Genomic DNA, 21,711 nt, shown 5'->3' with positions numbered 1-21,711 from the left:
CAGCCGCAAAAAGGGTTAGCTTGCTAGCCGCTGTTCCTTTTTTACTGCTTTTCTCCACTGACAGCTAAGCTAAGCTAACATGCTAACTTAGCCTATTTCCTAAACTGCAAGCCAAATGTAAAAAAAAACCAAGACAATTCAAAACAACAATCTCGTACGTTGCAACTCGTTACACAAACGGCAACGTATTTTCATTTCGGGAAAAAATAATCTTACCAGACGTTTGCCCAGATCCAAGCGTACGATGGACTGAATAGGTAACAGGACGCAACAACACAAGGAAGTAGGAGCTTGAGACATTCACTCCACTTCCGTTTTAAATTCACTCCACTTCCGTTTTAAAGTGCGTCCTTTTCCGGTGTGCTTTTTTTTACCCACGCGCACACGTTGTTTCTTGGGGCGTACATTTATTCCAAGATAATCGTTTTAAATTAAGACCAACAAAAAAAATGAGACCGCTAACTGACGAGGAGACGAAAGCATTGTTTGAGAAGTTGTCTAAATAGTAAGTCCAGTGAGAGCACGTTTTGACGCATGTTAGCTAGTGCATGTGATTTGTAAATGGCGTATTTGTCTCATAACAGCATCGGTGAAAACATCAAGCTCCTTGTCGACAGACCGGACGGCACATATTGCTTCAGGCTTCACCATGATCGCGTATATTACATGAGGTATTTTTTATTTATTTATTACCGTGACCCCGAAAGGGACAAGCGGTAGAAAATGGATGGATGGATTACCAAATGATTGATTGATTGAGACTTTTATTAGTAGGTTGCACAGTGAAGTACATATTCCGTACAATTGACCACTAAATGGTAACACCCGAATAAGTTTTTCAACTTGTTCAAGTCGGGGTCCACTTAAATTGATTCATGATGCAGATATATACTATCACATATATACTATCATCATAATACAGTCATCACACAAGATAATCACATTGAATTATTTACATTATTTACAATCCGGGGGGGGGGGGGTTAGGTTTGGTTGTTATCATCAGTCATCAACAATTGAGAACAGAGAAATGGATATTGGAACAGTGTAGGTCTGACTTGGTAGGATATGGAGGGGGGGGGAGAGAGAGAGAGAAATGCATAAGGGATAAGAGAGAGAAATGCATAAGGCATAAGAAAAAGTATCTGTATTTGATTATTAACAATCCAGGGAGGGTGTTAGTTTAGGGTTGTAGGTGCCTGGAGGTGTACTTTTATTGCAGTTTTGAAGGAGGATAGAGATGCCCTTTCTTTTATACCTGTTGGGAGCGCATTCCACATTGATGTGGCATAGAAAGAGAATGAGTTAAGACCTTTGTTAGTTCGGAATCTGGGTTTAACGTGGTTAGTGGAGCTCCCCCTGGTGTTGTGCTTATTTTGACGCTGTTTTAATCCATTTTAATACAACAAGAGTCTCCGTCTTTGGTTCACAGTGAGAGGATTCTAAAACTGTCTACAAACATTGCCCGGGATAAATTAGTGTCTGCGGGCACTTGCTTTGGGAAGTTTACCAAAACAAAGAAGTTCCGGCTCCACATCACTGCTCTGGATTTCCTGGCTCCATATGCAAAGGTGAGCTGACAGTGATTGATTGAAACTTTTATTAGTAGATTGCACAGTACAGTACCGTATTTTTCGCACTATAAAGCGCACCAGATTATAAGGCGCACCTTCAATGAATAGCATATTTCAAAACTTTGTTCATATATAAGGCGCACCGGATTATAAGGCGCACCTATGGCAACAAAACAGTCAGATAGGTCAGTCAAACTTTATTAATAGATTACAAACCAGCGTTCTGACAACTCTGTTCACTCCCAAAATGAATAAACACCTGATTTACTCGTGTTACGTAAATCAAACGTTAGTGCTATCACAATATAGTAACACTCGAAATAGTGCAGAGCAATAACAATATATGAATAACTCAACGTTGCTCAGACGTTAATGTTACACAACACCACACACAAAATAAACATGTAAAGCTCACTTTATGAATCCCTCGAATTCTTCTTCTTCAGTGTCCGAATTAAACAGTTGAACGAATACGGCATTCAACATGGCCGGCTCCGTCTCGTCGAAGTCGTCATTAATGGAGTGAGTGTCGCTGCTGTTTAGCAGTTCAGTGACAATTCCTGCCTTCCTGAAAGCTCGGACCACAGTTGAGACTGAATCAGCCCAGGCATTTACGATCCACTGGCAGATAGTGGCGTATGTCGTCCGGCGCTGTCTACCTGTCTTGGTGAACGTCACGTGTATTCGCCTTCTGTCATCCACTGTTCCCACGCAGTTAGCAGTCGAGCTTCGAATGCCCTGTTGACACCAATATCTAGCGGCTGGAGTTCTTTTGTCAATCCACCTGGAATGACGGCGAGTATTGAATTAAGCGCGTAAGCGTGTCTCTTAATGTGATGTTATGAGCTAGCGCAGGGGTCGGCAACCCGCGGCTCCGGAGCCGCATGTGGCTCTTTGACCACTCTGATGCGGCTCACCTGCATACTTGCCGACCCTCCCGGTTTTCCCAGTATACTTAACGACCCCGCCCGATTTTCCCAGGAGACTGCCTCTCCTAGAAATCTCCCAGGGCAAATATTATCCTATTTTCACTCTAATTACTTAATCAAGGGCGTGCCCTAATGGCACTGCATTAATTGTCCTCTATAGCATTTACAAACAGCGTGCCAGCCCGGCCACATGTTATATGTTGCTTTTACTTGCACACGTAGGCGACAGCAAGGCATACTTGTTCAACAGTGGCGAAGTTGGTAGAGTGGCTGTGCCAGCAATCGGAGTGTTGCTGGTTACTGGGGTTCAATTCCCACCTTCTACCTTCCTAGTCACGTCTGTTGTGTCCTTGGGCAAGACACTTCACCCTTTGCCTCTGATGGCTGTTGGTTAGCGCCTTGCATGGCAGCTCCCGCCATCAGTGTGTGAATGTGTGTGTGAATGCGTAAATGTGGAAATACTGTCAAAGCGCTTTGAGTACCTTGAAGGTAGAAAAGCGCTATACAAGTATAACCCATTTATCATTTATTTATTTAACAGTCACACAGCTTACACTGACGGTGACCTTATAAAACAACTTTAACACTGTTACGTTACAAATATGCGCCACACTGTGAACCCACACCAAAAAAGAATGACAAACACATTTCTGGAGAACATCCGCACCGTAACACAACACAACAAATACCCAGAATCCCATGCAGCCGTAACTCTTCCGGTCTACATTATACACCCCCGCTACCACCAAACCCTCCCACACATCAACCCCCCCCCCCCCACCTCTCCGTGCGTCGGTTGAGCGGAAGAGTTAGGGCTGCATGGGATTCTGGGTATTTGTTGTGTTGTGTTTATATTGTGTTACAGTGCAGATGTTCTCCAGAAATGTGTTTGTCATTCTTTTTTGGTGTGGGTTCAAAGTGTGGCTCATATTTGTAACGTAACAGTGTTAAAGTTGTTTTTGTACGGCTACCGTCAGTGTAAGCTGTGTGGCTGTTGAACAAGTATGCCTTGCTGTCACTTACGTGTGCAAGCAAAAGCTGCATTCAACATGTGGCCAAGCAGGTATGCTTTTTGGGCAGACTGTAGAGGGTGCTAAAAGCAGTGCCAGCACGTCCTGAAATTTGGGAGTCTCCCGGAAAATTGAGAGGGTTGGCAAGAAAGACGCTATCAAGCACCATTCAATCAAAAGTCGCGGGCCGCACTAACATTACATTTCCATATTAAGATGCGTGCTGGTGCGTGTGTCAGAGACCCCTGGTTAACATAGCGCAAAGCAATTTAAGCTTTGTATGCGGTGTTTTTCATTTTAAATTATCGAAAAAATTTTGTGCCTCCCATTGTTTTCTTTAATTTGTGAAACTTTCCAAAATGGCTCTTTGAGTGGTAAAGGTTGCCGACCCCTGAGCTAGCGAATATAACAACTACACTACCCAGCATGCAACGGTAGTGGCGAGCATGCGCGGTAGCCCTGAGAAGCGTTGTTGTATTCGCCATGCCGGCAGTTAGAATGTGGTTATGAGCACGCTGTGAGTAAACGTTGAGAACTCATTCAACACGCCTCGTCTGCATTATTTGTAATTAGACAGACAACACACTTAATAGGAGCCATTTTGGGGTCTTTACATAAACACACAAATGGAAATGAAACGTCACATATCCCAGCATGCACCGCGCGCTTCTTCTTCTTCTACGGGAAAAAAAGATGGCGGCTGTTTACCGTAGTTGCGAGACCTAAACTTTATGAAAATGAATATTAATATTAATCCATATATAAGGCGCACCGGATTAATAGGCGCACTGTCAGCTTTTGAGAAAATTTGTGGTTTTTAGGTGCGCCTTATAGTGCGGAAAATACAGTACATATTCCGTACAATTGACCACTAAATGGTAACACCCGAATACGTTTTTCAACTTGTTTAAGTCGGGGTCCACGTTAATCAATTCATGGTACAAATATATACTATCAGCATAATACAGTCATCACACAAGTTAATCATCAGAGTATATACATTGAATTATTTACAATCGGGGGGGGTATGTGGAGGGGGTTGGGGCGGAGGGGTTAGGTTTGGTTGATATCAGCACTTCAGTCATCAACAATTATATAATCTGAGAAATGGACATTAAAACAGTGTAGGTCTGACTTCATAGGATATGTACAGCGAGCAGTGAACATAGTGAGCTCAGAAAGCATAAGAACAAGTATATATATTTATTTACAATCCGGGAAGGTGGAGGGAGGGGGTTAGTCTAGGGTTGTAGTTGCCTGGAGGTGTTCTTTTAGTGCGGTTTTGAAGGAGGATAGAGATGCACTTTCTTTTACACCTGTTGGGAGTGCTTTCCATATTGATGTGGCATAGAAGGAGAATGAGTTAAGACTAGGGATGTCCGATAATGGCTTTTTTGCCGATATCCGATATTCCGATATTGTCCAACTCTTAATTACCGATACCGATATCAACCGATACCGATATATACAGTCGTGGAATTAACACATTATTATGCCTAATTTGGACAACCAGGTATGGTGACGATAAGGTCCTTTTTAAAAAAAAATTTTTAAATAAGATAAATAAATTAAAAACATTTTCTTTAATAAAAAAGAAAGTAAAACAATATAAAAACAGTTACATAGAAACTAGTGATTAATGAAAATGAGTAAAATTAACTGTTAAAAGGGAATAAGCGGTAGAAAATGGATGGATGGAGGTTAGTACTATTAGTGGACCAGCAGCACGCACAATCATGTGTGCTTACGGACTGTATCCCTTGTAAACTGTATTGATATATGATGTAGGAACCAGAATATTAATAATAGAAAGAAACAACCCTTTTGTGTGAATGAGTGTAAATGGAGAGGGAGGTTTTTTGGGTTGGTGCACTAATTGTAAGTGTATCTTGTGTTTTTTATGTTGATTTAATAAAATTAAAAAAAACGATACTGATAATAAAAAAAACGATACTGATAATTTCTGATATTACATTTTAACGCATTTATCGGCCGATAATATCGGACATCTCTAGTTAAGACCTTTGTTAGATCGGAATCTGGGTTTAACGTGGTTAGTGGAGCTCCCCCTGGTGTTGTGGTTATGGCGGTCATTTACGTTAAGGAAGTAGTTTGACATGTACTTCAGTATCAGGGAGGTGTAGCGAATTTTATAGACTAAGCTCAGTGCAAGTTGTTTTACTCTGTCCTCCACCCTGAGCCAGCCCACTTTAGAGAAGTGGGTAGGAGTGAGGTGTGATCTGGGGTGGAGGTCTAGAAGTAACCTGACTAGCTTGTTCTGAGATGTTTGGAGTCTAGATTTGAGGGTTTTGGAGGTGCTGCAGTACCAGGAGGTGCATGCGTAATCGAAAAAGGGTTGAATGAGTGTTCCCGCTAGAATCTTCATGGTGCTTTTGTTGACCAGAAAGGAGATTCTGTAGAGAAATCTTGTTCGTTTGTTGACCTTTTTGATTTACCTTGGTTGCCATTTTATCACAGGAAAGATTAGCCTCTAGACTGGAACCTAGGTAGGTGACCTCATCTTTCCTGGTGATAACAATGTCACCCACTTTAATAGTGAAGTCACTGACTTTCTTAAGGTTGATTTGGGACCCAAATAGGATGGATTCCGTTTTACCCAAGTGTATGGATAGCTTATTGTCAGCAAGCTAGGTGCAAATTCTACAGAGTTCGGCACTGAAGATTTTTTCCACGTGTATACACATATTGTTTGTTGTTATTGGGGTTTGCATGGGTGGAGAACTGAAATGTTTTTATTAAATTTACAACTCATTCATTAACGGTGATACAAAAAAGATCAATTAGACTGATACATAATGTTGGATATAGAGAACATACAAACCCTTTATTTATTGAGTCAAAAATATTGAACTTCAATGATTTGGTAAAATTGCAAACAGCTAAAATGATGTACAAAGCAAACTATAACCTGCTACCCAAGAATGTACAACAATTCTTCTCAACTAAAGAGAAATATAACCTTAGAGGAAAAACTATAATTTAAAACATTTGTATGCATGTACAACACTATGAAACCTTTAGCATATCAGTATGTGGAATTCAATTATGGAATGGATTAGGTAAAGAAGTTAAACAATGTACTTATGATCCAGTTTAAGAGGTTGTTCAAATTAATAGTGCTTACAAAGTATAAAGAAGAAGAATTATGAGAAAGACCTTCAACTTTATTGAAAATGGGATATTCTTCATCTCAGTATGTTTATCATGACTGACTTAATTATCTATTACAAGAACTGCTGTATTATTCATTCACTGATGTAATTGTGCTACAAAAAGAAGTCAGTAAATTAATTTATGTATTTGTAAACACTCTGAAGTGGGAAAGGGGTAGGATTAAATAAGTTTTGCTTCTTCCTACTCTTTTTCGGACATGATGTAAAGAGAAATTATATGAAATTGTGTGATGTATTATGCTGTAAGTGTGTTCATGTTCGAAATAAACAAAAGAAAGAAAAGAAAGAACTTTGTGTCAGGTTGGTATGGGCGTTCACCACACTTTTCTATCTATCCTTTTGAAGGCATTAGATTGCCTGTGTGTACCTAATCACATGGACAGTAAATGTACCACATCACTATTAATATTTTGTATGGAAATCATAAATTAAAGCTATATGTTAACGCTAGTCAAAGATCCGACTGCAAAAAAAAGGAGTGCTCTCGTGTTTTTAGGAGGCTACTGCAGGGCTAATCAATAAAGTACTATCTATCTATTAAACTTGTGGCCAAATCCAGCCTAGGAATGACACCACATCACCGTCTAGGTTTAGTTCTAAACTTTGGAGACAAACATTTTTGCAGCAAATTCCTAGAAACACTGAAATGCTCCTATTGTATAGAGCAGTTATTCTCAAACGGTGGTACATGGCTCTATCTTGTGGTACGCCAAATAATTAAGTGGTTAGTGCTTTATGTTCCTATATTCAAAGACATTGTTACTGTTTAAACTGTGTGCAATGTTACAGTAACCAAAAATAAAAAAAATACTTTAATAAAATATCTGCTGTATTTTTAATGAATGCTTAGGCCTACAACGCTACTGTGTTTTAATGTTGGTCATTAATGGTACTTGGAGAGTCAAGTGTTTTCTGAGATTGTACTTGGTTTTACAACCACTGGTACAGCGGAACTTGGACCAATGTAAACACATAGGCAGATCCTTGCATTGACATTTTAATCTTGCTAGGAAACTTAAAACATTTGGTCCAAACTTGTGATTTACATAACTGAGGCGTTCCCCAGGGTACTACTTTAACTACTCTTTTTTGGCAGTTACATTAAATCACATTACGAAAAAAATTGTCTGTAGCTTGTTTAATTCAGATGCCATCAGTAGTCATTTGTTCCAACTTCTTTAGTTATATTAGTAGTGTTCCTCAAAGTTACATTTCATGTGTTCTCTTTTTCATCATTAGGGCCCATGAGTTCAGGTAAAAAATTTGAGAGACTCATTTTGGCAGAAGGTCCCTAAAACAGAGCGCTTTTGTAACTCTACCATTAAATAGACCAAAATAAAATGTCTACTGTAGAGGATGCTGGTTCTGCAGAATATACAACATGGGACTAATAGTGAGGGTAGAAGTCCGGGCCCCAAGGCTTTAGCTTTCTGGAAATGTGGCCTCAAAGCAATTTACTTGAATATCCCTTAACCTACTGCAAAAATGTCAATTAATTGAAATGAACTCACTGGCCGGATTTGGTCCACCGGCCGCCAGTTGATTAGCCCTAATATCAATATCTTCTGATCCTTATTTGTTCATATCTTTGTGAAGTTCAAAGTGTGGGTGAGACCTGGAGCAGAGCAGTCTTTCCTCTACGGGAACCACATCCTAAAATCCGGTATGGGGAGGATCACAGAGAACACGGCGCGGTACCAAGGTGTGGTGGTCTACTCCATGGCGGATGTGCCTCTGGTAGGTTGGCTCTAGGAGTCGTGTTGCCATGACAACTGTCACACTGTACATGTGTATGCAGACATCAATTGGGATTGATGTTTTCTTGCCAGGGTTTTGGAGTAGCAGCCAAGACCACGCAGGAGTGCAGACGAGTGGACCCCATGTCCATTGTCGTGTTCCACCAGGCTGATGTGGGAGAGTTCATAAGGACTGAAGACACTTTAACTTAAATCCAGATTCTTTCACATGGTTGGACCTTCACTTCATTAGGTTTAGCTGTTTTGTCAGCTGCTGCAGTACCTTGCAGGCATTTGCATATTTTTTGATACCTGACATTGTTGAAAATAAATCCTAATCGTGTTGGAAATGCAATTGTGTAATTTGATTTGAAAGGAATAGGAACAACTTTATGAATCAACCCTGAATATTTATTTAAGTGTCTAGAATATGTCTACTTTCTACAAAGGATTCAGTAAAAAACACAAATGGGTGGATGTTTCAAATACAGGTGGATCTTTAGCATCATATTCTTTGTAAACAAATTCTAAAAGTGTACAAAATAAAATGAGAAAAATAAATGTGACACTTACATTTACAATTAAGTTAAGCTTCTTTTGAGGAGTTGCACATTGTATAATATTCACCTTTTAAGAACCACTCACACCAAGTTTAACTTCTTCATTGTTCTCCACCGGTCCTTAAGCTGGACATTTGTCCTATCATTGAATGAGTATAATGACTTGATCTTCCTCCAGTTGCCCTCTCCAAATTTTATCACTCCATTTTTCAGCATCTCTGTTTCCTCTTCTGTCCATATCTGCAACAACAGGACAGCATTACTACAGATATTAACTGATGTGAAAAGATTTAAACAAAATATATAAAAACATGTTTTTTTTAGAGAGGATGCAGCAGCTTAAAATTTTTTTTTTTTACAATCAAACCTAAGCAAACTTTTGTTGTCCTTCATTTTCACAGAGTCAGTGCGTTATGTGGTCATTGCAGATTAAATGTAATATTTAAAATAAGCTACATTGTTTTGAATTTTATTTAGTGAGGGTTAGTTTAGCTTTAGTTAGGTAAAAATAAAAGTGTACATTTTGTATGTTCAGAAAGTAAAGACGTGGGCGGAAAACCCCAGAAATGTGGCCCAGAAAATTCTCAAGGAGGAAGGGTGACTCCAACTGTGTTATGTTCTCTGGAGGAAGGCTTACTCTGCCACACTTTGAAAATAAATATATCAAATGCATTTATATAAATAATAAAGGTATCCGCCTACAATAATCATGTAACTTCATTAAAGCGCCTAATACTCTGCAGTTGAGTAAATATAGTTCCTGGCCACTAAATAAAACAATACAGTAAATAAAAATAACCCCTGAAAGTTTTGGTTTGGAATTAAGAACAAAATCCATTAGATTTTTAAAGCGGCGTTGGTGGCTTGAAGGCAGAAAACAGCATCATTTATGAGAGTCAAAAACAAAAACTTACCCTCCTCTTTTGTCCTGAAAATGAACTCCTGCCAGATGATTCTTTGAGGAAGAAAAAAAAAATTAACACAAAAAACACCCCTTTACAAATACACCAAGTAGTGATTTAATAATACCATCACAAAGTATGTCATCATCATCACTCCAAACGACCTTAGTCTCCTTGGCCTTGCTACACAAGTCCTTCCTGCAGATGAAAGAGGTCCACTTATAGACCGCTGCAAATGTTACCCAGCTTGCAAAGATTGTAATAAATCCATTACAGCCTGCCGTTTCCCTTAACTTGGACACACACACATATATACCTTTGGCCATTCTAAGCTAGTAACTTCCAGGAGTTATCTCACCCTCTGAGAAACCTCTAAACTAATGCTTTCCAATGTTGTAAAAATTAAATGTCAACATTTCTGTCAAAGATTTGCGTCAAATCCAAACAGATTAAAAAATTAAATTTTTGGTCCAATATGACTTTCACCATTTTGGGTTGCTGACCGCTGGCTTAGACAATATCACAATGTTTTGCTGTCATAAAACATTCAGTGTGGTGGGAAGCAGCATAATCATGCATACAATACTATTTGTCATCACTACCAACCATTTTGAGTGGGCGGGCCTGGGGTCCTGTGCCTGCTTGGTAGGAGTGGAACTTTCCTGATCGTCCGAAGAGGGTGACCTATCCAGTGAGTCTATGATCACCACTTCATCCTTGTTTGCTGCTCCCGTATTTCTATGCACAGGAGTTTTGTTGTAGTTAACTGTAGAGTCCTGCACCTCATCTTCACTGTTCAGTGCCAGTTCTTCTGGTTCAGAGGACTTTCTACACAAATAGAATTGAGCCAAGTAAAAAATGTATTTAACACAAAATCTATAATTTTTTTTTTTTTTTTTTACACATTTCATGTTTTTTCCCCCCCTTCTTTGCAGCTGGAATACATAGTCAGGTGTCATTGGTCAACATGCTCATTGGTAAGGATTTTTTTAAATATTCTTTAAGTACTTTGCATGGATGATTTATGGGCGAAAGTTGGCATGTAAACGGGCAAGAATATAAGGGGCAACCTGAGGTTAACATTTCAAGGAGTGTGTCTCGTAAAAAGAAACACACTGGTGAAGAAAGAGAGATCCAGGGCCACCCAAGGCTAAACTGGGGCAGAATTACTTCCAATTGGGCAGAATTTAATTCGGCTCCACCTATCACAATTTTTTTAATTAAAGTGAAATTATTTTTATACATTTTTAATCAAACTTGAATCTAATTAAATGCATGTTTTGATGTGTGTGATTACAACAATTAGAAAAAAGCTTTGATTTATATTCTGTTGCTCTGATTAATCGTTTATGAGTAACAAATAAAAATTCATAAAATCCGGATCGCATGGAGGGCCCGGAACTTAAAATACACAGACAGTTTCTGCACGGCCGCTGCAATAAGCACACACATGAAAGTGGTGGTGTGTGGGTTTGTATTTGTATATTCTATTTATGCACACCTGTTAAAAGTGCTATTTAAATGTTTATGATGTACATTTATTAATAAAAAGAATGAAGGATTTGGCAAGGATCTTTTTTTTTTTTTTTGCTAATCTCACAATAGGACATTATCACGGTATAAAGGCTACGGTACGATATTATTGTGGTATAAATTCAACAAAAGACAGTGCTTGTAACACGCGTACAGCCTACCAGAGAGCCCTGACTTCATCCTCCTCCTGCGCCGAAACTGCAGAAGTACAGTAGTCTACTTTGGTGTGTGGTGGTCCGCCCTTTTGGGGCCTGTTAGTGATAGTGGATTTCAGTTCCATGCGGCGGGTTTCTCCTTTTTCGATGGCCAGGTCGATTTCCTACAGCTTTGGGGTCTGTCATGTGCAATTTCGACGATGTGCGGGCAAAAAAATTATTTAACCAACCTGGAAATGATGAGTTTTTGCCAGCAACGGGGTAAGTTGTGTCCACATTTAAGTTGTATTTAACAGTGGGAAAAGAGGAGAAAAGACATTACTGGTGCTCCTGATATAAAGGCCTTAATGGCAGGGAAGATGTGTGAAAGAAAAAAAATAATGTGTGTGTGTGTGTGTGTGTGTGTGTGTGTGTGTGTGTGTGTGTGTGTGTGTGTGTGTGTGTGTGTGTGTGTGTGTGTGTGTGTGTGTGTGTGTGTGTGTGTGTGTGTGTGTGTGTGTGTGTGTGAGTGAATGTGCTGCCGCTCTACAGGGTCCTGATGTACTCCGGCACACGGAACAAATCCATCTATTAGTCGCCACCTCATCGCAGGGCCAATTACGGTACTCAATTACTAAAATAATCGATAGCTGCAGCTAGGGTTGCCAAATCCCGGAAATATTCAAAGTCGGAAACTTTCCATGGGAATTAACGGGAATATATGGGAATAAACATTGAATGCAACATGCTAGATCTTGCAGCATGATTATTAGCTAAAACAACTTGATTAAATGCAAATTTAGTAGAATTTCAACCCTTCACTGTGCATTCCTCCATCACATGTGCAGTGCATTCTTCCATCACATGCACAGATAATTCCCAGCATGCTACAAGCTACAGCAGGGCTATTGAGGCCAGTAAGTTTTGATGATATTACTGGGGTAAATATATTTGATCTGTGGTATTTAAGTTGAATAGAGGTGTAATTGCTTGTTACTGTATGACTGTAGACTACTCCAGCAGACTTTACACTCAAGCTAGCTAGCTGTTCCTGTACTTGTTAAATGATTTTGGGGCCAATATCTCTAGCTAGCTAGATTTATGTACCACCACAGTCTCATAATGAACCGAAAATATTTCTCCGTTAGCCACAAAGATATAGCAGCATATAGACAAGTGCCCAATAATATATAATTATTGTAATTCCCCATTAATTCCCATATATTCCCATTAATTCCCATGGACGGTGTCCAACTTTGAATAATCAAAAAATGGTCAATATTTCCAAACTTCCTGAGCTTAACTTCCCGTGGTAAATTTCCGGAAACTTTCCACCCCTTTGCAACCCTAGCTGCAGCTCTATATTGTAGTAAAACTAATTCATGAGAAATAAATTGTTCAATAATTTTCTATAGCGCAAAATAACACAAATTTATAAACTTGACTATTTCAGCTCTGACCAGGATTTGAACCCCCGACCTACTGCCTCTCAAGACGGCCAGTATTGCTGTGCACCATGAGAGCCACTTGGACCAACTGGGTAAATTGTAACTATATTACTACCAACAGGAGGCAGGTGAGAATATGTTTGAAGCAAAAATCTTCATGTCAGGCACCTGTCATTCATTTATTGACATTTGACGGTTCGCCTGGCCCTATACGGATGTTCTGCATTTAAGGCGCGGGGCCAAGGAGAGATCAAATGAAACATGGACAATTGAGGGAACAAAATAAGTTAGTTCGAAGAGATTTTGCACTTACCTGTTGGGTGAACTTTGATTATGATGCTGTGTTTGAGGTGCTTGCTCACTAGCTGGTGGTGGCGATTGCTCCTCACTTTGTGCAGACTTTTCAGCCTCATTGGCAGGAAATCTACAATGTAAAATGTTATTGTTGAGAGTCATACAATAATGACAAGCTATGAGATAATATTTACATCGAAATCTGTGTAATACCTCCAATCTTTGAGTACTTTTCATTGAATTTAGGCACTATGCAAGATGCTTCAAAGTGGGATAGGAGGATCAGCCCTGTGATATTTGACAAATATTTAATACAGCTTTTTACGTGAAGTTATTTGTATTGAAGTAGTTTTGAACAGTTAAGCCCAAAATAATTGTTGTACAGTACAGGCTAATATTACCTTTTTATGAGGGGCTGATAAGGGCTATTAAAGACTCATATTATGCAAAACCAACTATCTTTCCCTGTTGGTACCCATTTTTGTGTATTTAGGATCCCCGTTTCTGGCTTGGCACTTGGTGGAGGCGGTCGCATTTTCCTCCCTCTCTGTCTCTCCCTACTTGCTCTCTATGTCTTGTCTTGTCTATACTTTTTAAGAGCCTCTTTCTCTGCGCTGTCCTCCGAAATCTAAACACCCCACAGCGTTAACCTTTTTCCCCACTTTTCTAACGGAGCTCCGGAAGTTGGCTGACCTGTCAGCGTTCCTGTTCGGTCTCCCTGTAATGTATGTCTGCTCTTGAATGAAAATGTGCTGAAAATCAGAATTTCCCCTAAGGAACCTATAAAGTAAACGAATGACGAACAAATAAGTTGCAAACATTTGAAATCAAGCTATGGAGGCATGTCGGCGATATTTATACAACTATCTTGTCTTCTTCTAAACTTACTTCAAACGAACCGCTTGGAATTTGAGACTTAAGTGACGTATTTTGCTTGAGTTACATGAGCGGATATCTCCATATTTGGTAGAGGTTTACCCGAAGTGCTTTGCACGAGTGTGCTATTTTTATACAGTAGTAGTCCAATTTGTAGTCAATAAGTCTTTTTTTTCTTCTTTATCCTGTTGTTGTGGGGCAGACTGTCTCATACATGCACACGCAAGCTAAAATCCTCTGCTGTTGCCATTTCTGATAAAAAGTAGCATATTGTTCTAACTTATTTCTTTTAAAAATCTATTATTTGGTGCGTTTGCAAACAGCTAAAATGATGCACAAAGCAAACTATAACCTGCGACCAAATAATGTACAATCATTATTCTCAACAAAAGAGAAATATAATTTTAGAGAAACATCTAACTTCAAACATTTGTATGCACATATATCATTTAAAACTTTGAGCATAACTGTATGTGGAATTAAATTCTGGGAATGGATTAAGCAAAGACCTCAAACAATGCACTAATATGATCCAGTTTAAGAAACTGTTCAATCTAAAAGTGTTTACAAAGTACAAGGAAGAATTATGATAAACGTCTTGAAAATAAGATATTATTTCCGTTAAGTGAATCATAACTGACTTAACTATTTATGAAGATAACTGTTGTAGTTCAAATGAATTGATGTCAACTGTGTACGAACTGAGAACAGGAAGTGAACATACTGTATGTTAGTAATTGCTAGGAAGTAGCGAAGGGGTATAATTAAATAAGATTTGCTTCTTCCTACTCCATTATGGACGTGCAAAAAAAAAGAGAATATGTAAAATATGTGATGTAAAACTGCATAGTTGTTTGAAATAAACTTCAATCATCAAAATCTACAAACTCGACCAAAATTTCTGAACTTGCTGTAAAGATAAGACAAAGATGGTGGGTGCACGTTACCTCTTTGTGACCCGTCTTGGTCGCTTTGTGCAGACAACCGCTTCATCTGCATTGGGTACAATTTGTGACTGTCCTTGCTCGTCACCTCTGACTGTAGCCTCCCGCGCCTGAGAAGCTGAGCTCTCCTGACTGTCCGGCTCCATCACAAACTTTGACACGGTGTAAAGCTGTCGTTTCCTCCTTGTGTTTGTGGTTTGTGGTGAACCGGTCTTCGACTGAGAAGGGACATCGTTTTGAGCATGTGGGCCCGCCGGGGAAGCCTCCACGGGGCTGCCAGAGTCTCTCTGAAACCGCTCGTCAAGCTCTGGGTCTTTACTTGTGTCGTCCCTGGCAGATCCCAGAAACCTTGTTTCAAGCTTCTCGTTTCCTAATATGTCCTCCAGTTGTGAAAAGGAAAGTACAAGTCCACCTGTAGCCAAAGTCTGGTAGGCTGACATCAGTCTGCTCTTTTCGATGAATGAGTAATCACTACATGGAACAGTAGAAGCAATTAAATACAATGGACATTCAAATGTGAAGGGATTATTTTAAAACAAGTGACCTATGAGATTACCTTATGAGCAACTGGGTAAACTCTGTGACGTTTTTATTTGGACTGGCTGGATTGAGCACAACGCCGTTATCTGGTCCTTCAGCCGTCGTACTGTTATAGCCTCGCTTATCCCGTTCTTTGAGAAGCTGTTTTGCAGTCTGCTTTTTGGTAAGAAAAAACACAAACAAATGGCAACAAATCTTTTAAGACAACTACAGCCTGGTATTTTTTATCTTGTATTATACAAGGCAAAGTTGTCTGAAGGCCGACACTTCTATCAAATGACACTGACTTATGCAGAAATAACATGGATGGCATGTCCTGTGCTTACAAATACCATACCTTGCTAAGAAAAGGAACAGTGAATGGGCAAAGTTTCAGAAGAAAGGTCAACGCCTCCTCCTTTAGCTCCCTCATGTCCATTTCTTCAATGACTTTATGCTTGTTGGTCCTCAGACTGATGAGACTTGTGAATAACGTTTTCTACGAGACAAAAGTAAGGTTCAATAGGAGTCTTTTTATGAACTTTACAATTGTAAGAAGAAAAATGCATGCTAGTTAGTAGCTTATTCTTCTCTCTTTAGTAACATGTGCAGACTAAATATACGTATACAGTCGTCCCTCGCCACATTGTACTTCAAATATTCTGGCTTCACCACATCCCAGATTTTTTGGGGGATATATTTTAAAGCATATTCTACAATTTTTTGGGTCTTAATTTAATCATTTTTGAGCATACAGATAGCTAGATAAACTAAAAATATCAATACTACAGTTAGGTTTGCAACTAACTATTTTGATAGTCGTCAAATCATAGATTAACGAATAGTCAACTAATCAGATTTTTCAGATTCAACTACACCTATTCAGTGGCTTTAATTTAGAAATGTGCTTTTAAATTCAGTTTAAAATGTCTTAAGCATGTGCTAACAAACAAAGATAACTAATTCAGAAATGCTTATTTATACTGTAACTGTGCTGCTCATTAGGGTGTTATGAAACAAAAATAACTAACTTTTGTCCATTTAAAACCAAGGACAGGCAAAGTGCTGACAAAAACAAAGTAAGATTTTTTTATGAAAACAAATGACAGTAAAAATAGCGGCAATAAAACAAACACCAAAGCTATCTAATTTGCTAAAAAAAAACAAAAAACGTTTTGTTGCACACAGGTATATTTTGTTTATTACATAACTCCAGGCATTTTTAGCTATCTGACACACAATATTTCTGAAAATTTTATATATTCATTATTTTATAATGTGTTCCTGCCAAATTGGGAAAAAAATTACTTGAATTGATACAAAATATTGCGATGAGATGGCGACTTGTCCAGGGTGTACCCCGCCTTCCGCCCGAATGCAGCTGAGATAGGCTCCAGCGACCCCCCGCAACCCCGAAAGGGACAAGCAGTAGAAAATGGATGGATGAATGGATGATACAAAATAACTTCGTCTCACACTTGTTAGCTAGCTAGCAAGGTAACAAGCTAACTATCTTACCAAGTTGGTAAAACTAGTTCCGCTTTGCAAAAATGAGCAACGTATTAATGTCTTTTAACATGATTAGTGTGAAATGTTCCCATACTTTACATGTTTTCACCTGCAACGTTGCTGCGAGTGGCTGTGCTGATGCGCTTCGTCCGGAAAAACATGTGTAATGGCAAATTAATTTGTCGGTGAAAATTGTTATTGTCGATAATGTCGACGACTCTTTGCACCTTCAACTACAGTAGTATTGACCACTAGAGGTGACCAAATCAATCAGAGCAAGCTGTTCAATATCTGGCCACTGATTGGCTCAGTCTCAGCCAGAAATACTATATTGGATTAAAAGAGTGTAAAAGTGACTAAAGTGTGTTCTTTCATGTCTAAAGGGGTCTCATCAAGTATTTAGAAACCTACTTAGAAGGTCATGAACATGATTTTTATGATCTACCTATGAAAATATAATAAGAATTCGAGGAAATTTATTTATTGCTGTCATGGAACCAATTAACAGCAATAAACGAGGGACGGCTGTATGTACTTGTATGTAAACTACGGCTGTCAAAATTAATAAGTTAACTCATGTGATTAATCACAAAAAATTATCGCAATAATCATGAACACACTTAATCATGCAGTTTATTTTGACCGTACAAGCTCTTTTAACTTAACCGCTATACAATCAGTGATCAAAATCAAGCATACGTCAGTACAAAAACAAGTGAGGAGAATACAGCCTGAAAGAACTTCAGATACAACTTTTCCCAAGTTTTGTGCAAATAAATGACATGCATTTAAGTAAAACGTTAAAATGGATGACATTCTGACAAAAAAATAGCATTTGTGTACAAATGTTGGACTCTTTTAAGTTATCACCTGTGATTCATCATGAATAATCCAAATTCCAAAATGTGATTATTTTGATGTAGAAATTAATCATTTAACAGCCCTAATAAAAACAAAAACATAATTTCAACTGACTTTTCAATCAAATGTGACCAAAGTCATGCAAAAGACTGTGTTGTCATATTATTTGCAGTGTCTGAATGGCAAATACTGAATTCAATACAACAAATCAGTAGTCAGAACTCACTTTGGCAACCTTTGGTTGGCTAAAATGTTTCCCCAGCAGCTCCTTTGCTCTGTTAAACTCCTTGTTCTTAATCAAAATCATCATCATCTGCAATCAAAGACACCATAAACATTTTTATAACCCTCTTTGCATTTGCTTAGCTTTTTTGCAGGACTTCAATGATACATAAAACCTTGCAGAAGTTTGATCCTGATATGGACTTATTATAGTTTCATTTCTTTCTCAATGGGGAAAGAATATCACTGTCTGAACATTACAACACATTTCATACAAACTCTAAAAAAGGTACCGGAACCAGAGTCTGTGCTTTGGTCATGGATAAAACAATTCATACACCAGTGTGGATGGCACTTGGAGCAAGGTGGCTGAAGTATCTTGCCCAAAGACACGACCACAGTGATTAGGATGGCGGAAGCTGGAGTCACACTAGGAATTCTGAGCCATTTAATCTCCTGCATCCAAACCGTGTATAATATAGAAAAAGAACATACCATCTCTCTAACTGAGGTGCAAAGATGTTTCAAGTCGTTCTGTGGAACATCACTCTTCTCGCTCATCTTTTCCAGAAGATTCAGTGCGGATTCCAGAGGGGATACTGAGCTGTCAGTTTCAAACGACAGGTCTGGTAAAGAAAAAGACAGAAATAATTGAAGTAGAGATTCCTGGCGGTGCCTGAGGTTTAACTGAAGAAATGTCAGCCATACCAATATTTTCACCCTCATTAATCCTTGAGAGTATCTGCAATATCTCAAGCTTTGTAGGTATGACGGTATTGGTTGCCACTGGACGGTGCAAGATACCTGCATAATGTTTGGAGAATGTCATTAAAAAAAATCAACCGGAAGCAGATTGTAGGGGAACAACACTGAAACCCAGTATTGTCAACAGGGTGACTTTCTTGCTACATATGGCAATTTTCAAACTCCTCTTAGCAACTTTTTTTCTGAAAGGCAATTAGCAACAAATCTAGTGACTTTTTCTGAGGTTATGGAGAGACAAAGGCACGTTTAACTCTACAGTTATGGTCCTTCTGTAAGCCCCTTCTCACAGGAAATCAGGTGAGTAGCCTAACACTGCAGTCCCAGACTCCCAGCTGCACTCGAAGCAGAGAGAAGACCACCACCCCTTCGCGTCCAGACTGCAAATAAGATGCACAAAGCTGTCGTTTGCGCACTGGCTTATATAGCGAGACGTAATAGTAAATGTTTCTTCACTGTCACACTAACAATAAATCGCCGCAATGTCCCAATTTCTTCGATCATGCTATTGAGCCGGTCAGTATAATCGGTTCGTTGCTGAATATCACAACCCTCCAGTCTTTTGATCAAATTTGATACTCTTAACACAGTGGTGGAGCTCCACAAACCATGTTAAACCCAGATTTCGATCTAACAAAGGTCTTAACTCATTCTCCTTCTATGCCACATCAATATGGAATGCACTCCCAACAGGTGTAAAAGAAAGTGCATCTATACCCTCCTTCAAAACCGCACTAAAAGAACACCCCCAGGCAACTACAACCCTAGACTAACACACACACACCCCCCCCCCCACCCCCACATCCCACCTCCCCGGATTGCAATGAATCAAATGTAAATAATCAAATGTATATACTTGTTCTTATGCTTTCTGAGCTCACTATGTTCACTGCTCGCTGTATATTCTACCAAGTCAGACCTACACTGTTTTAATTTCCATTTCTCAGATGATATAATTGTTGATGACTGAAGTGCTGATATCAACCAAACCTAACCCCCCGCCCCTGTAAACTGTAAATAATGTAAATAATTAAATGTATATACTCTGATGATTAACTTGTGTGATGACTGTATTATGCTGATAGTATATATTTATACCATGAATTGATCAACGTGGACCCCGACTTAAACAAGTTGAAAAACGCATTCGGGTGTTACCATTTAGTGGTCAATTGTACGGAATATGTACTGTACTGTGCAATCTAATAATAAAAGTCTCAATCAATCAATCAAAATGGTTTCAAACTGTGTGGTATGCGGGCTCTATCTAGTGGTAGCCCAAAGAAGCCTGTAAATATGTACTTTATATGACGTATCATTGTTGATTATGTTTGTGCATTGTGTGTAATGTTAAAGTGGACAACAATACTGAATATACTTGTTAAATAAAACCTCTGCTTTGTTTTTAAGTATTTTAGTGTTAGTCATTATGGCGGTACTTGGAGAGCTAGGTTTTTCTGAGGTGGTACTTGCTGAAAAAAGTTTGAGAGCCACTGCTCTAACATCTAACATCCAATCATTTTCTACCGCTTGTCCCTTTGGGGTCGCAGGGGGTGCTGGAGCCTATCTCAGCTGCATTCGGGCGGAAGGTACACCCTGGATAAGTCGCCACCTCGTCACAGGGCCAACACAGATAGACAGACAACATTCATACTCACAATCACACACTAGGGCCAATGTAGTAGTGCCAATCAACCTATCCAACTACGCAGAACAAATTGATTAAAAAAAACCAAGAATCAACAAATGAAACTTCATGTCAAAAGCATTCTTCACTTTTCGGTGTCGCTACTGTGTTTTTGTTTTGTTTTGCCATTTGTCTATATACGTGGTGCAATCTAATGTGCGCAATATGTATGACTTATAGATAATTTTTGGGGTTTTCGTGGTGTTTTACTTTTGTAGCTGTATGAAGAAATTGTGCTTCTCAACTGGCAGCTGGTTGCATCAACTCCATACTCTTTTATTGTCTTGAATTTTTTTTTTTAATGTGTTTTTACCTTATTTTTTGTAAACTTTTTGTATCTTCCACGATGTTATTCTTTTCTCCTACACCGTCCTTTGTAATTGACTATGCAAATGAGGCGAAGACATCTAGCGAATTTAAGGACTGACAATAACTAGCAGTTGGCAGCACTGCTACAAGGGCAGTTCTATCTAGGACTCTACACAGGTTGTATAAAAACGCTATGACATGCTCTTAAGTTGACATTAAAGGCAATACTTTTGCAGTGCATCTTCGCACAATAAAACAAACCAAATGGCAATAGCAACACACCCACTCCTACTAGAACCTTCGGTATAATATCCACGCCTAGACCAAGTGTTTAGTTTTGAACTAAAACAGGTGACAGCAGGCAAAGTATACAAACAGCAGTACGCAAGAAGTGTCACTATTTTACCCAGCAAGTCCAACTCAAGCGAGCTAACATATCAATGGAGGCTACAGTCTGGCTGACGGGAACATTGAGCTCGTAGGTTACTTACATTCAATAACATTTCGTATTTCACAAAAGTCCTCGTATTGGTCACTTCTAAATGTCTCTATCGCCAAAGACACATAATAATCGACAATCCAACGGTTAACGATGGATTCGGTTTCTTCATCCGCCATGTTGTTGCGTGGAGTTTCACTTTGAGATCAGACGCGGGAAAAGGGAAACGGGCTGTAGACGTGGGAATTTTATCCCCGAAGACTATTTGT

At 39.1% G+C, this 21,711-nt stretch overlaps 3 protein-coding genes across 6 annotated transcripts in view; 1 reads left to right on the top strand and 2 right to left on the bottom strand.

The window, feature by feature from the left end:
* cdc42se2 (CDC42 small effector 2) overlaps positions 1–326 on the bottom strand; it is a 12,080-nt gene extending 11,754 nt beyond the window's left edge. Inside the window, exon 1 of the mRNA XM_062025446.1 lies at positions 217–326. The gene's annotated coding sequence lies outside the window, so the exon portion shown is untranslated. The remainder of the gene's footprint in view (positions 1–216) is intronic.
* Positions 305–8,793, top strand: nip7 (NIP7 nucleolar pre-rRNA processing protein). The gene is made up of 5 exons (XM_062025433.1): positions 305–505; positions 585–671; positions 1,433–1,571; positions 8,304–8,444; positions 8,537–8,793. Exons 1-5 carry the CDS (start codon positions 450–452, stop codon positions 8,654–8,656), a joined length of 543 nt encoding a protein of 180 aa, XP_061881417.1. The 5' UTR covers positions 305–449; the 3' UTR covers positions 8,657–8,793.
* terfa (telomeric repeat binding factor a) lies at positions 7,833–21,681 on the bottom strand. 4 transcript variants are annotated; one of them, XM_062025411.1, is made up of 12 exons: positions 21,495–21,681; positions 18,954–19,049; positions 18,741–18,871; positions 18,250–18,336; positions 16,012–16,152; positions 15,691–15,830; positions 15,138–15,605; positions 13,334–13,444; positions 10,512–10,643; positions 10,033–10,103; positions 9,918–9,958; positions 7,833–9,243 (listed from the first exon to the last, which is right to left on the bottom strand). In XM_062025411.1, the coding sequence occupies exons 1-12, from the start codon at positions 21,619–21,621 to the stop codon at positions 9,085–9,087; spliced, it is 1,704 nt and encodes a 567-aa protein (XP_061881395.1). In that variant the 5' UTR covers positions 21,622–21,681; the 3' UTR covers positions 7,833–9,084. The 4 variants fall into 4 exon arrangements, with proteins under 4 accessions (XP_061881395.1, XP_061881382.1, XP_061881388.1 ...); XM_062025398.1 differs by having other exon boundaries at positions 7,834–9,243; positions 10,512–10,733; XM_062025404.1 differs by having other exon boundaries at positions 7,841–9,243; positions 10,512–10,733; positions 15,691–15,827; positions 21,495–21,680.
* Positions 21,682–21,711: the final 30 nt, after the last annotated feature.

Source organism: Entelurus aequoreus, linkage group LG02, assembly GCF_033978785.1.
Source record: "Entelurus aequoreus isolate RoL-2023_Sb linkage group LG02, RoL_Eaeq_v1.1, whole genome shotgun sequence".
In the NCBI taxonomy this organism is placed as follows: Eukaryota; Metazoa; Chordata; class Actinopteri; order Syngnathiformes; family Syngnathidae; genus Entelurus; species Entelurus aequoreus.
The sequence above is the reverse complement of the archived record's forward strand: the minus strand, read 5'-3'. Positions and strand labels throughout refer to the sequence as shown.